The following is a 15,267-nucleotide window of genomic DNA, read 5'->3' as shown; positions in this document are numbered from 1 at the left end:
TTCTCTGCGGTGTTATTTCACACCTGCAGATGTTCACTCTGCTTCCCCCCTTCCTGTATGCTGCACGTCACCGCACCGGCCGCACAGCCTTGCAGCTCTTTGCACACAGCATGGAGAGGAGCGCAGTTGTGGGGCTGCTGCTGCTGCTGGCGCTGCCCAACCCCGGGCTGGGTGAGCAATGCAATGGGGCTGGGGTGGCCGATGGGGCTTCTGCGTCACTGCAGGGAGCAGCAGGGCATGGGGGCAGCCATCCCCACTCAGCAGTGGCTGTGGGATGGGTTCCCACTCTCCCAGTAGCACGGTCACATCTGCGCATCATCGGGGGACGCGAGGCCAAGCCCCACTCCCGGCCCTATATGGTGTCAGTGCAGGCCAGGGGGGTGCACGTCTGCGGGGGAGCACTGCTGAACCCACGCTGGGTGCTGACGGCTGCACACTGCATCCCACAGAGGTGAGAACTGTGTCCTGTGGAGGTGAGCGTCCCATCCCGCATCCCATCCCACATCCCATCCTTCCTGCTGCTGCACTGGGGTTTGGAGGGGCACCGTGTGGACGTGCGCTGTGTTCCGCAGTGCCGATGTCTCCAGGATGGTGGTGGTGGTGGGGCTGCACCGGCTGTGGGAGCACAGGGACACCCAGAGCTTCTCCATCCGCGCTGCCTGTCCCCACCCCGGCTACGACAGCCAGACGATGGAGAATGACCTCCTCCTGCTGCAGGTGGGGACGGTTGGTGCCAGGAAGTGCCACCAGTGGGGAATTCACACCGCGCCGCAGCACGGGGCCGGGTGACATTTCCTCTCACGCCTTCGAGCACTTTCACATCTGGGTGACATCTCACCGGGTAACATCTCATCCGGGTGACATCCACCCACTCTCACCCCGGGCGATGCGGTGACGCCGCTGTGACGGCGGTGGGCCCTGACGCTGCCCCGCACTGCCCACAGCTGGAGGGGAAGGTGAAGCGCAGCAAAAGGCATCGACCCATCGCGCTGCTGCGGAGGGAGCCGGCGGTGGGCACCGTGTGCAGCCTGGCAGGCTGGGGTGGGCGAAAAGGGCTGGCAGCCGCGCTGCAGGAGCTGGAGGTGACCTTGCTGGACATAAGGATGTGCAACAACAGCCGCTTCTGGAACGGGGACCTCACACCCACCATGATCTGCTTCCAGGGCCGGGGCCACGGCGAAGCCCCCACCAAGGTGAGGAGCTGGGAGGGGGGGGGGTTGTGCGGGGCTGTGACGCTTTGTGCCAGGCTGTGCCATCACCATCACTCCCACAGGGTGATTCCGGGGGTCCCCTGGTGTGCGGGCGCCCGGCGGCGGTGGCGGGCGTTGTGTCCTTCAGCAGCCCCAACCCTGCCGACCCCTTCAAGCCCCCGGTGGCCACCTCAGCAGTGAAGCACCGTGTGTGGATCCGGCGCACGCTGCGGCGTGGCTGCACGGCACAGATGGAGCAGCCCCGGCTATTTACACAGGTTTGCATTTAATTTTTAATACTGTCCAGAGTCCTGGTAAAATAACATCCTTGGTACATACATACAGCAACGGGGGGACGGGACACCACAAACCCAGCGCGATTCCACACAGATGGGGACGAAGCCGACGGTCACACATAGGGCAGATGGGTGGCAGCGGGGCTGGGATGGTGGCACTGACACCCGGGGCCACAACCACGTGTGTGGGGTGACGCTGGCATCCTGCCCGTGGGTCCTGTTCTGGGTTATGGCCATCAAGAGGAGACAGGGCGTCCACAGGGGGCTGTGGCCCTATTTCTTGATCTACACGGGTGCATCCCTGTGTCCCCTACATGTCCCCATAACCCCCTGCCTGTCCCTGAAGACACCCATAGGGCACCTGGTGGTGTTGGTCCCTGGAGGCCCCACAGATCAGCCCAACCAAAGGCATGAGTGGGCAGCGAGGAGGGACTGGGGGACACGTGGGTCGGCTGGGGAGCACCCAGGTCGGGATGGGGGACACTCAGCAGCCCACCCTGGGGTGCACAGGGCCAGCTGGCAGCAGGGCGTGCAGCTCCTGCTTGTGGGCGTAATCCAGTCCTGGATGGACCCGTGTCCACGCTGTGCAGGCGCCTCACTGCCAGCCGTGCCGGGGGCTGCGTGCTGTGCGGGGGGGGGCCCAGACCCTTCCCTTGGGGTTGGGCACCCCGGTGCCACCTCTGCACTCCGTGTCCTCCCCAGGGCAGTCAGCAGCTCAGTGACAAAGCAGCCGGGACCCCGACGAGCACCCAGCCCTGGTGAGCACCGCACTCAGCCAAGCACCCTCAGTAGGAGCAGCACAAATGGGACCCAGCCCGGCCCCGCGCCTCGCCATTCGGGGTCCCTCCCTGCTTCGCTCTGGCTGTGTATCCCCGAGATGAGGCGACCCCGTCCCCGCAATAAAGGCTCTGCGATGCCTGGCGGTGCCGTGCCGATGCGCGAGCTGAAGCGTGCGGCGCGAGCCTGGCGTTAAGGCTTTGCTTGTTGTGTTTCTGGGTTGTGGGGACACGACCCCGAGGGCTCCCCCTAGGGCCGCAGCGCCCCGGGGACTCCCATCGGCACTGAGAAGCGCTCGGCTGCAGGGATCGGTCCCCACCCACGGGGTTTCGCCTGGTCTTCAGCACGGGAACCTTTGGAGCTGCATTGGAATAAACCCCGCCTGGGCTGGGGAGGGGTCCCGGCCGTCCCACGTCTCCATCCCCGCGGGCAGGAGGGGTCCGTCGGGGTCCGTCCGTGGCAGCCGCTCACGCCTGGATTTTCTCCACTGCTTTGTCAGCCACTGCCGGCACCGCCATGGGGCTGGGGACGTAATTGAAGGGGGTGACGCGGGCGGCGCGGCTCGGGGAGCCGTGCCTGCTGGCGGGGAAGGTCCCGGCGGGCGCCTCGTGCCCGAAGGAGATGGGCAGAGCGGCCTTGGTGGGCGCCGGGGCTTCGCCATCGTGCCGGGGGCTCTCCATCGTGGGCGAGGTGCTGGAGTTGGTCTTGGTGGTGGCGAAGTCCTCGGTCTGCACCACGGCGTCGCTGGTCTTCCTGGGGCCGGGGAGCGGCTCCTCGGCGGCGCTGAGCAGCGGCAGCGCGGTGGAGGGCAGCGTGCTCTGCAGGATGTGCGGGATGTCCTCATCGCGGATGCGTCGCCACGTGCCTTTCATCATCGCCATCGGCGGTTTCTCCTCCGTCGCCTCGCCGGGTTTCCGCCGCCGCGCCGACGCCTCGGAGCAAGCGGAGAGGACGGAGGACGGGCTGCCGGTGCGGCGCGGCACGCTGATGTTGGGCGATGAGGAATACCGCTTGAACGGCTCTGGGACGGCCGTCTTCACCGGCAGCCGGGAGGGGCTCTCGGAGCTGGTCCTGCGCGGGGGCTTGGATGCGGCGGGGGCTTTGCAGCCGGGCTGCGCCCTGGAGACGAGCGGACGCGGCGCGGGCGCTGCTGGTTTGGCCGCCTTCAGCTCCTCGCAGCGGGACGAGCAGAGGAAGACGGTGGGGAGGGCGGCCCGACTGCGCTGCGGGGACGCGCCGCGGGGCAGTGAGGTGGCCTGGGTGGCCGGGCCGTGCTCGGCGCGGTGCCGCAGCAGCAGGCTGGAGGACTCCTTGATGAAGGTGAGCTGCCGCAGGAAACCCGAGCGGTCCGAGTCGCTGCCGCTGGAGCGAGTGGATGACATCCGCACCAGGTTGAGCCGGCTGCTCCCCGCCCCCCCCGGCGTGCCGCCCTTCGCCTTGCCGCTGCCCTCCTGCTCCTCCAGCACCGGCATGGCCGAGCGCACCGGCAGCACCTTCCTGCTGGGCTTCTGCATGAAGGGGATGCGGACGGGTGACTTCTGCGTCTTGTGCTGCCGGGGGGCCGGGGATCTGGGGGCCGTGGGTTTGGCCGAGGGGCCGGGCGGGGAGGGAGGGCCGGTCGTCTTGCCCGTCTGCACGGGGCTCTGCTTGGAGAGCTGCGAGGGCGACGGCAGCTTCTTGGGCACGTGCTGCGAGGGCGTGGAGGTGCGGGACGAGCCCGAGGACGGCGGCCCTTTGGCGATGCGGGCAGGAGGCGTGGTGCTGCGTTTGGGCAGAGCCAGGTCCCCCCCCTCGGGCGGCTTCCCCAGGCGGTGCAGGCTGCGGGAGCGCTGCTGGCTCAGCGACAGATTCTTGGGCGCCGGGGGTTTGGCCATGGGGGATTTCTTTGGGGTGGAGCGCGGGCTGGGCGCGTCCTTGGCCAAATTGGGCATGTAGATGACGGTCCTGCCGCGGAAAACCACCGGCAGGTTGGGCACGGGTTTGCTCGGTGCTGGGCTCCTCTCTGCCCTCGCATTGCCAGCAGGACGGGCGCTCGGCGCCTTCTTCGCCTCCGGGCGGCTCTTGGCACGCTCCCTCCTCTCCGCCTCCCGCCCGGCCGCACTTCCAGAGCGTTTCTTCTCAGCCCTGTCCAGGGAGAGCTGCAGAGTGGAGCCGACTGAGAGCCCTGAGACGAAGGAGAGGATGGAGTCAGACTCGGAGGAAGGCTCCCGTGACAGCGACGCCGCAGCCTGGTGCAGCCAGGTGACGATGGAGTTGGCTCCCTCCTGGATGGCCTCCCACTCCACGCTGTCCAGGTCGGAGCCGCCGTCGGAGCCCAAATCCTCGGAGCGATGCCTGCCCTCTGCCGGGCGCTCCCTCCCAGTGCCGCCCTTCGGCTTCTGCTTCCTCTCCGCCGTCCTCCGCCTCGTCGAGGGCCGCCGGCGCTTGGGCATGGCAGAGCCGATGCACTTCTGCAGGAGGTCGTCCTCCGAGTTGGGGCTGGGGGAGCGGCCCTGCGTCTGCCCCACCGCTGCGCGCTGCCGGGGGGCTGAACCACACTCCTCACCCTCGCCAGGGTTGCCGTCGCTCAGGGAACTCATGGAGGAGCTCAGCGAGTAGCACGGCGGTGTCTCATCAGCAATCAGGTTGTGCTGCAGCTTGCCCTTCGCTTTGCCCTTCGTCTCAGGCTCCCTCCTGGGCACGGAGCCCCCGCAGCGCTCCCTCCGCAGCGCCCGGCCAGGCTGCGCTCCACCGCCGGGCACCTCCTTGCCCAGCCCGGGCTCATCCGAGTCGTGCTCATAGAAGCAGTAGACGGCTTCTTCGGTCGGCGTGGTGTGGCACAGTGACTGGAAGGCCGCCCCTTCCTCCCGCATACCGTCCTTCCTCCCGGGCAGGCTGCACGGCCGCGTCCCAGGGCTGCCGCTCCTCCCCACCTCTGGCTCCGTGCCGAGCACGGGTTGTCCCCGCTTCCCCTCCGCGCCTCTGCCCGGCGGCACGGGGCTGTCCCGGCTGGAGCCCGCCCTGCCCCTGCAGGCTGAGCTGGGCCGCGTGTGCGCTGAGCCGCCCAGAGCAGATCTCCGTGCTGGCGATGCCGCGGTGCCCATTTCCCTTCTCCTTCCCGCACCGTGGGGGGGTTCGGCCTCTTCCTTGGGGCCACGCAGGGTCTCATCGCTCAACGAGGCTGTGCTGGAGAAGTTGACGGGGGTCCCATCAGCCGAATCGGTGTAGGAGTCATCGTCCTTGTAGAGCTCCCGGGCGGTGGCACGGAGGTGCTTGGGGACAGCAGTGTGTGTGGGCACCAGCATGTAGACGGGGACGTGGAGGGGCTTCTTGGTGTGCGGGTGCAGGACCTGCCCTGAGAGCAGCGAGCTCTTCACCTTGCGGAAGCGCGAGGGCATGGCGGAGCTGATGCACTCCTTTAGGATCTCAATGTCATCGTCAGAGCTGGGCTCTGCCCGGCGTTGGCCCTCCAGGAGCTGCTCCTCCCGCTCCTCCCGCTCCTCGTGCACTGCAAAATTCAGGCTGTTCTTCTCGGGGAAGGTGGGCATCAGCTTCAGCTCCACGTCCTTCTGCACGTAGTGCTCGTGCAGCGGCAGGGCGCTCAGGCTGGAGGCGCACGAGAAATTCTCATTGGGTTTCTCCACTGTGAAATAAACCATGGAGTCCAGGTCCTGGGGCAGCTGGAAGCGCTCCTTGAAGTCGGTGATCTCCATGAACTTCTTGACGTTGTTCTCCCACTGGATGTTGAACTGGCTGGTCTCCTTCTCGGGTGGGCAGCCCAGCTCGAAGAGCGGCGTCTTGCTGCGGCTGGGTGGCATCGTCTGCCCCGGGCTGTCGGGCAGCTCACTGGGGCTGACGGTGCCGCTGATCATCTCGCTGCATGGGTCGCTCTGGATGGAGCTGGCGATGGATGGGCTCTCGAAGCTGCCCAGAGAGCTGACGGAGCTGCAGCGGCTCATCACCAACGGCGTCTCCTGGATGTAGTTCTCTGAGGAGCTGGAGGGAGTGTGGTCCTCCTGGCGGGAGGGGGATGCATCCCTCAGGAAGAGCTTGTCACGTTTGGGGAAGGGGATGGTGATGGGCTGGGAGATCCCCACCGGTGTTGTCGGACCCATCTCCGCCTTCTCCTTCTCCTGCCTCGCGTCCTCAGCTTCCCCATCCCCTTCATCCATCTCCAGGATCTCCAGTGAGGAGTCACTGTCCAGGTCATTCTCGCTGTGGCTCTGCCCATCCAGCACATTGTCGGCTGAGGAGAGGGAGGAGAGGGAGCTGCAGCGGGAGAAGCAGATGGGGGTGTCCTCCACCGAGTACTTCTGCACCGACTCCTGCTCGGCCGGGGCCAGGGGCTGGGCTGGCAGCTTCTCAGGGATCTTGCTGAGGGTGTCGGCTGTTTGCAGGAGGGCCGGGGGCAGCCAGGCTTGCTTCCTTCCCAGCAGCGAGGTGTGGTGGCTGATGGCTGTGCTGCTCTTGGCCAGGCTCCCGAGCAAGGGCACATGCTGGTACGAGGGCGAGAGCTTGATGGTGTGCACCTGTGGGTCGGCGGGCAGCTTGCCGCCCATCTCCTTCTTCCTGCCAGTCTCCAGCGCTTTGGGACTGGGGAAGGTCACCGCCTTCCTGCCCCGCTCCGGCGCCTCCCTCTGCTCTGGCTTATCCGGCTCGGCCCTGAGCACAGGGGGGTCAGGCTTGGTGCCCAAGATGCTCTTGAGGTCCAGCCTGCTGGGCCGCTTCTGGTAGCGTTGCAGCTCATCCCTGTAGTCAAGAAAGGGGGCCCTGGTGCAGGGCTTCATGTGCTCCTTGGGGCAATAGCCATCGCTGGTGCTGCCGCTGTTGAGGCTGTCTGTGGACAGGCTGGTGTACGCCGTCTTCAGCCGCAGCAGCGCCCGCGCCCGGCTCAGTCCCTCACGCCTGGCAGAGCCTCCGGTGTCCGAGAGACGGCACGGGGAGCAGGAGTGGGCGCGCACCTCGGGCGGCTCCTCGGGGCCGTACTGCCAGTCCAGGCCGTGGTCCTCTGAGCTGAGGCTGAAGCTGTCATCCGAGGACGTGTGCATGGTGGAGATGTCCTCCACCAGCTTGTCGATCTTGGCCACCGTGCTGGAGATCTTGTTGGCCAGCTTCTCGGCGGCCAAAGAGACGTCGTCCTCCGGCAGCGGCGGCTTCTTGGGCTCTGCCGGCTTCCCACCATCGTCCTTCTCTGGTTCTGGGCACCGTCTGTGCACCAGAGCCCGCGGCAGCGCCTGGCCCTGCAGGAAGGAGGAGCCCAAGAACATGGAGAGGACGGAGGCGCTGGCTGTCTCCACACCAGTGGAGATGTTGGGCACCTCATCGTCATCGAAGCAGCCCGAGTCGGAGGCGTAGTCCTTCACCAGGCTCTCCATGTGCCGCAGCGGCTTCTTGGCGCTCTGGCTCTTCAAGCTCTGCTTCTCCATGGTGTCGAAGGTCTCAGCCAGGTGTTTGGCATCCAGCTCGGCCTCCAGCGCCTTCTGCTTGCGCATGTACAGAGATGGCATGCAGGAGCCCGGCGAGACGACGGCCGTGTCCTTGTACTTGGGGGGCCGGTTGGTGAGCAGGTTGCGGAGCGCGGCCGCGCTGCCCATGGCGATCATCTTGTGCTTGGAGTGGATGAGGTTGCGCAGCATGCTGACCGCCCCCAGGTCCCAGAGCAGCTCCTGGTCGCGGGGGCTGCGGGCAGACAGGTTCCAAAGCGTGCCGCAGGCATTGCTGACGATGGTGAGGCTGTGCGAGCGCAGGTGCTGCAGCAGCGTCTGCAGGCAGTTGTGGTCCCGGAGCACCTGCCTGTGGGATGGGAGGGACAGGGTGGAAAGGGACGGGATGGGGAGGTCCAGCCATCGGCATAACGTGCACCCCAACCCCACACCGTGCCTCCCAGCCCCCACCTGTAGTCCTCACGCGTGGCGATGAGGCTGGAGACGTTGCGCAGGATGCCGCCGCCGCTCTCGATGATGGCCAGCGAGTTGCTCTGGCACTTGTAGGTGAGGGTGCTGACCAGGAAGCCCAGGGCCCCCTCCACACCGCAGATGGCGGCTTTGTTCTCTGTGCTGTGCGCCGACAGGTTCCACAGCGCGCTCAGGACACTCTTCAGTGTGGACTCCTGTTTGGGGAGGGGGGTTCAGCCCCAGCCGTGCCGCAGTGCCCACCCCCACCTGCACTGAATCTCACCTTGGCCGCGTGCAGCGCGCACTGTGTCAGCCCCGCCACGCTGCCCACCTCCCGCAGCACCTTCTTGCTGTTGATGTCGGCTCTCCAGGAGAGGTTCCTCAGGATGCTCGAGACCACCTGGGTGAGCGGAGCACACGGGGCGTGTGGGCACGGCACCATCGCTGCGATGGGCACCATCCCCACACCCGTCCATCCTGGCGGCACCCACCTGGTGCAGCTCCTCGCTGTCGGAGCCCAGCTGGGCCACGATGGCTTCCATGCAGCCCCGGCGTGAGCACAGCGTTGCCTGCAGGGAGACACGTGTGCTGAGCCCCGTGCTGCCCTGGCCCCACTTCTCACCACCCCCTTGGCCCCACAGACCTTGTTGACCACGTCCCCAAAGGTGAGGTTGGTGAGGGCCATCCCTGCGTAGCGCCGCAGCGCCAGGTTCAGGGGATCGCTCGTCATCTTGTGCATCTCGTAGTCCACCTGCAGCAGCTCAGCCACCGCCTGCAGCCCACCTGTGGGAGGGGATGGGGTCACAGTGGCCTGACACCCCCAGGGCACCACTGGGCTCCCCAGCATCGCTGCTCTCACCCCATCCCACCCCTTACCCAGCTCGTTCATGGCACGCCGGTACTCCTCATCGAAGGAGAGCTTCATGATGGCACAGGTGGCCTGGCAGATCTGGGGCTCGATGGGCACCGGTGCTGTGGGGACAATGGGGAATGATGGGGCCACCTGGGTGCCTGGTACACATGGACAGCATCACCTCCTCCTCCAGCACGCACTGACACGTGCTGTGCACACACACACACACACACTCTGCACATCCCTGAACACAGCTGTCCAGCCCTGCCCAGCCCCATACCAGTGCTGCCCTCGGGCCCTTTGCCCCCATCCCTGCTCTGCATCTGCAGCCAATCCCAGCAGGTCTCCGAGTAGGAGCGGATCTGCTCCAGCACGTGCAGCACCCGCATCTCCTTCTTGGCCTGCCCCTCATCGGGCTGCGAGAAGACGATGTTGTGCAGCGCGGCGTTGGCGCGCATGCGGGCATCCTTGGCACCGGTGGGGCTCTCGGGGGGGCCGGGCTCACGGTCGGAGTCGTGCAGGATCTGGATGAGCAGCGGCAGGCAGCCCGACTTGCGCATGGCCAGGCAGCTCTCCTGTGAGCTGGACATGGCCAGCAGCGTGCGCGACATGTCGTCCTTGTCCCGCGTGGCCAGCATGGACAGCAGCCAGAAGACCACCTCCACCTGCAGGGGGGTCGCGTTAGGCGTCACCGTGACCCCTCCTCCAACCCCAGCTTGGTGCAGCTGCCCCTCACCTTGCTGTTGCCCCCGTCCTCTGGGTGCGTCGGGACGTCCGCACTGCTGTCCTCCTCTGTGCCCGGCAGCTTTGTGCAGAGCTGGGGAGCACAGGGGGGGGTTGCACGATGCCCACTGGTGTCCCCTCCCCGTGGGCCAGCTGCTTTCAGAGCCCAAACTGTGGGACACTCAGCGTTTTCTGCTCGCTGCACTTTCTCAAATGGCACCGCAGTGTTTGAAGCTGGATGGGGAACGCTGCCACCGGGAGGAATGGGGGAGAGGGGGAACAGGGGGGCACAGCAGTGCACAACCCACAGCACTGCGAGGGGATGGGGGGAGACCTGTGGGGCACGAGGACCAGCGCTGGAGGGACGGGGTGACGTAGGGGCCAGGAGTGACGGCGAGGGAGGAGCTGGGGTGATGGGGGAGCAGGGATGGGGGTGGGGGGCCGTGGCGGTGCCCTCCCCTCTGTCTCTCCCGTTGGCAGATGCTGCTGGAGCCCCGCGGCCGCCCGCCTGCCGCTCACCATGGCCTACTTCTCGTCTCCATGGCAACTGCCCATTTCACGGTGCCCAGACACACAAAGCCATGGCTGTGCCTTCGCAGGCGGGTGGTGGGGACGGGGATGGGGACATCGGCGGGGGGGGGGCTGCGCCTTGTCCCCTCCTCACCTCGCTGTGACCCTGCCCAGCCCCAGCCCCGCTACCTGCGGCTCCGGCGGCTGCACTTTGTCCTGAGCCTCCATCAGCTCCTTGTCGATCTGCTCCAGCCGGGATGCCCGGATCTGTGCAGGATGGAGGGTGTCAGGGAGAGAGCTGGGACCCCCTGGCACCCGCAGGCAGTGGGAGGCACGATGCAGGGGTGTCAGTGGGCGGCTGCAGCAGGGGGGTTGCAAGGATGTGCACGGCTAGGCTGCAAAAAGCTGAGTGCAAAGTGCCTCAGTGGGGGATGGGCGCGGGGGGATGCTGCAAGGATGCATCCAGCTGGGTGCAAGGACGCGTGGCGGTGAGGATTGCACAGGGCCGGGGGGCAGGACGGGGTTGGGAGGTGGGAAATGGCCCCGATGGGAGCAGAGGAGCCAGGTCTCCAACCTGTGCCCGCTGCACCATCTCATCCGCCGTCCCGAAGCGTTCCTCCATCAGCGCTCGGATGTGCTGCGCCTCGAACTGCAGCTGCTGCCGAATGAGGTCCATCTGCATGGAGAACTGCAGGGGGGAGGGAGCACAGGGCCGGGTGAGGTGAGGTGGGGGGCAGGACCCCTCCCCTCCTACACCCTGTAGGTCCCCGCTCACCGTCTCCACGTGGGGCAGCTCCTCCAGGCGCTTGGACAGGCTCTGCAGCTGTGCGTAGTACCACACCTTCTCCTTCTCCTCCTTCTCGATCTCCCCCAGCAAGAAACACCTGGGTGAAACACAGCCCAGCTCGGCGCTGCCCCACATCGGGTTATCCCTGTGCCCCCTCCCCCCCACTCACCTCTCCCTGTCCAGCTCCTCCAGCAGCCGCAGGGTGGCCCTGCCGACGTCCCCAGCGCCGTCCCCATGGGGTGCGCCGTGCTGCGCGCTGTCCTCCCCGGCCCCCACTGCAACCTCTGGGAACTTGAGGCTGTAGAGGCTGCTCACATCCATCTGCAGAGCTGGCGATGGGGATGGCAGTGGATGGCCGGCTCGATCCCTGGCCCCACATGTTCCCCTTCTCTCCCCCCCATTCCGTGTGGCACCCACCTTTCAGCTGCTCCAGCACCTCCGTCTGCCCCGAGGACACCATCACCCGTGCCTCCTGCTCCAGCTTCCCCTGCAGGTGCTTCAGCACTTCCTAAACACACACACACACGGAGGGGCAGCCACTTGTGTGCCCCCTCCCGCAGCACAGAGCCCCCCGTGCCCCACCTCACCTTCATGTCCGAGGTCTCATTCTCCAGCTTGGAGAGGTGCTGGGAGTTGTCCTGCAGCTCACGCCGGAGGTGGCTGTTCTCCCTGCGCAGCGCCTCCACCTGCCGCACCAACTGCTCGTATGAGGCTGCTCCAGACATCTTCAGCTCCTCCAGGGCCTGCGGGGTGGGGAGGGGGGATTGAGCTGAAGGCATTCCCTGCATCCAGCCCTAGGATGGGGCTGGTTGCTGCCATGGGGCTCCCAAAGCCCCCCGTGGTGTCCCAGAGGGACAGACCCTTAGCGGCAGCCCCAGCTCTCCGCTGCCTTTGTGTCGCTTTTGTCTTCCCTGACATTCCACTGCTTTGTTCCCACCCGCAGCACCGCCAACCCTGGGTCCAAACGGAGCCCCCCCCAGCTCTGCTCTCCCCCCCCCTCCAAATCCATCCACATCCCCTTCCCCATACTGGGATCCCCCATCCCATCTGATGGGGGGCACCTGGTGCTGCCGCACGTGGCCATGGGGGGGGATGCAGGCAGGGGTGGGGATGGGGGTCTCTGTGCCCCCCATGCGTTGCTCCAGTGGTGGCAATGAGCACGATGGCCCCGTGCTGCCTTCGTCAGAGCCACGTGTGTGCACGAGTGCGTGTGCAATGGGTGTGCACACACTCAGCCTCTCCATTCCCCCGCTCACCCCCCCCCCTTGGCCCCACAGTGTGGGGTTGGGGACGTTGGGCGCCCGGGGCAGCGATTGGGATCGATCCCAATGTGCTGCCTTTGTCTTTTTCCACAGCCACGCTTCTCCAACACCCCATGCAGCCCTTTTGTGCCCCCCCCAGGGACAATGCCCTTCCCACCTCTCCATCCACACACCCCAAGCACTGCAGACCCCACAGCCCTCCCTACAGAGAGGCAAAGACCCCCATGACGCAACACTTCCCTCCTCCCACAGCGCTGCAGGGTGGCAGAGAACCCCCTGGGAAGGGGATAAACCCCATGGGGTGCTGGATTTGGGGCCGTGGGGCAGTGGGGTGCTATGAGAAGGAGCTCAGGGCATGGGATGTGGGAGGTGGTGGCTGCAGGATGGAGGGGGTGGGATGTGGGGGGAGGGATGTGGAACACCAGGATGCGGAAGGAACAATGGCAGGCGGAGGGATTTCAAAGGACGTGGGATGCAGGTTGGCGGTTGAGGGGCGTAGGATGAGGGATAGGATGAGGGATGAAATATGAGGGATGCGGGATGTGGGCTGCAGGATGCGGGCCCAGCACAGCCTCCTGTTGCTATGGCAACGGGAGATGGGATGGTGCGGGTTGGGACCGGGATCCTTCCCAGCCCCCAGCAGGTGGGGATGGATGGCGGTGGGGGATGCTGTAGGGTCGGTGCTGGGGGATCCCACAGATGGTGCTGTGTCACACTGCAGCCATTCGGAGGGGATGAGATGTGTGGCTGTGTGGGCACCGCCCCGTCGCACAGCGAGGGAAACTGAGGCACGGATCTGTTCCCCCTGCATCTCCCCTCCACAGCTCTGCAGTGACAGCTCTGCCTTTGGGGGGGTGGGATGCTGCTGGAGGAGCCAGTGGAGAGCCCAGGGGGCACTGCATCCCCCCCACTGGGGCGGGGACACTGTGTGGGATCCCCCCCAGCTTGGGGAGGGGCTGTTGGTGCAGCCTCAGGGCTGGGGCAGCCCGCACTGCCCACTCCCCCCAGCTTCTGCCCCATTCTTGTTGTGGGGGGGTGTCTGGGGGTGCTGTGGGGGAGGGTCTGAGCTCTGAACCAAATGCAGCAGCTCTGGTAGAGCTGCAGATCTGCAGCCAGTGGGGAGGGGCTGCACGCGGCACCTGCAGTTGTGAAGCAGCAGAATACGGTGGGGAGGGGGCCGGGCTGCCGTGCGGGGCCTGGAGACGCAGCTCTGCTCCCGTGCCCCCCCTCCTGGCCCCCAGACAGCCACGTCCCATTGGACCCAATGCTGCACTGTGGCCCCAGTATCACCCGCAGGCTCCACGCTCTGGGGCTGCGCTCCCAGCAGGGCACCCCAGGGTGATGCAGTGGCTCAGGGCCTCTGGGGACCTGGCTCTCCCAAAAAGTGGCAGTGACCCCTGTGCGCTCAGCGCCGGCCAGGAAGGCAGAATTCAGCCAGCAAAGGCCACTGCGGGACCGTGGTGAGTGGGGGAGCAGCAGCAGGATGACCGTTGCACCGCATCGCACCGCCTGCCCTCCTCCCCACACCGCCCAACCCATTGCACTGCCCAGCCTGCTCCACTGCACTGCTCACTGCAGCACTCCCTGCACTGCTCCCTGCACCACGCAGCCCGGCAGAACCAAGAAGGACCGTGAGGGCCACGTATCCCCATGTATCCCAATGTATCCCCACACACCTCGGCTCCCTGCAGCCCCACAGCAGCACCGGGGGACAGCGGTGTCACAGCAGGGACGGCCCCAGCTCTGCAGCAGCCACAGCTGAGCCCCACCGGCTGCGGCTCGCAGTCCCCCAGGGACGTTAACCAAACCGTGCTGTTGTGCCCAGCTCCTCTGATAGACACGGCTGTGAGCACAGCCCAGGGGACCCCCAACCACAGCAAACCTTCCCCCACCCCCCCCCCCTCCTCCACACCCCGCATCCAGGCTGCACTGTGCCCCCTGCATCTTGCACAGCTCCGGGGGGGGGGGGGGGGGGGGGGGGGGGATGAAGAAATGCAGGGACGGGGGCTTCACACGGGGACACACATGGGGACATATGTGCACACGTATGTCACGCTCACAGCTCGTGCACAGATCCTGCCCCCCCCTCCCCATGCACACGCATGCACGGCGCTGCACACACGGATGCTGCACGCACACACGTCACAGACAAAAGCCGAGCTCTGGGGACCCCCCCCCCCTCACCAGGGACCCCAATGTGAGGACCCCCCCCCTTCCCCGCACCGGGGACAGGTGGGGATGCAGGGCGGGGTGCAGGGAGGCAGCCCTGAGGGGAGCTTTGAAGGGTGAGGACGATAAGGGCAGGTTTGGGGGTGCGTTGTGGGGGGGCTGAGATGCGGATCGGGGTGAGGGCTGGCATTGGAGGGGGGGGGGGGAGCGATGCTGAGACGCTGAGATCCCACCGACCCCCCCCCACTGCCGCCCCCCACCCTCTGGGCGCAGAACGGGGATGGGGACGATTCGATCGGTGCCCCCCGCAGCCCGGGGGCCGCCCGCAAATCTCCCGCATTGTCCCCGCTTTGTCCCCGCAGCCCCAATCGGGATGGCAACCGCAACCGGGATGGAGCCGCGCCCCGGGGACGGCGGGGATTTGTGGGGGCGGAGGGGGGGGGGACCTGGGGGGGGGGGGCACGCGGGGGCCCCCCCCCCCACCCCCGGCCGGGGGGGCGGCGGCGCGCAGGAGGGCGAGCAGCCCGCGCAGCCCCATCCAGCCGCATCCCGGCCCCGCGTCGCCGCGACTGCGCCGCCCCCGCGCCCCCCCCGGCCGCGATCTTCCAGCGGAGCCGCCGCCGTTAGAGGGCAGCAGCCGGGAAGGGAGCGCCGTGCCAACCCCCCCACCCAGAGCCCCGCAGGTTGGGCTGGGGGCTTCCATCCCCGCCCGGTGCCCCGCAGCCACAGGTTTTGCGGGGTACGAAGGACCCCCCGGGACCACCGCGGCCCAACGCAGCGTTTCTGCGCTGCGCCATCCCAGCCGAACGGAGAGACGGCGGCTCTTC

The 15,267-nt window shown here is 67.0% G+C and overlaps 2 protein-coding genes across 4 annotated transcripts; one reads left to right on the top strand and one right to left on the bottom strand.

Moving 5' to 3' along the window:
• The first annotated feature begins 17 nt into the window (after nt 1-17).
• LOC122169647 (granzyme M-like) lies at nt 18-2,452 on the top strand. 3 transcript variants are annotated; one of them, XM_042835961.1, is made up of 6 exons: nt 18-171; nt 298-451; nt 573-717; nt 945-1,193; nt 1,274-1,468; nt 2,189-2,452. In XM_042835961.1, exons 1-6 carry the CDS (start codon nt 30-32, stop codon nt 2,246-2,248), a joined length of 945 nt encoding a protein of 314 aa, XP_042691895.1. In that variant the 5' UTR covers nt 18-29; the 3' UTR covers nt 2,249-2,452. The 3 variants fall into 3 exon arrangements, with proteins under 3 accessions (XP_042691895.1, XP_042691894.1, XP_042691892.1); XM_042835960.1 differs by having other exon boundaries at nt 295-451; XM_042835958.1 differs by having other exon boundaries at nt 18-451.
• Nucleotides 2,453-2,730: 278 nt separating this feature from the next.
• On the bottom strand, nt 2,731-11,734 carry APC2 (APC regulator of WNT signaling pathway 2). The gene is made up of 14 exons (XM_042835957.1): nt 11,597-11,734; nt 11,427-11,517; nt 11,179-11,338; nt 10,998-11,106; nt 10,797-10,910; nt 10,412-10,489; nt 9,726-9,806; nt 9,270-9,654; nt 9,013-9,108; nt 8,780-8,919; nt 8,628-8,705; nt 8,420-8,536; nt 8,137-8,351; nt 2,731-8,035 (listed from the first exon to the last, which is right to left on the bottom strand). The coding sequence occupies exons 1-14, from the start codon at nt 11,732-11,734 to the stop codon at nt 2,731-2,733; spliced, it is 7,107 nt and encodes a 2,368-aa protein (XP_042691891.1).
• Between the last annotated feature and the right edge of the window lie 3,533 nt (nt 11,735-15,267).

The sequence above is a fragment of the Centrocercus urophasianus genome, unplaced genomic scaffold, assembly GCF_019232065.1.
Source record: "Centrocercus urophasianus isolate 14NV4802_14NV808 unplaced genomic scaffold, USGS_Curo_1.0 seq_56, whole genome shotgun sequence".
NCBI lineage: Eukaryota > Metazoa > Chordata > Aves > Galliformes > Phasianidae > Centrocercus > Centrocercus urophasianus.
This window is presented reverse-complemented; position numbering and strand designations above follow the sequence as displayed.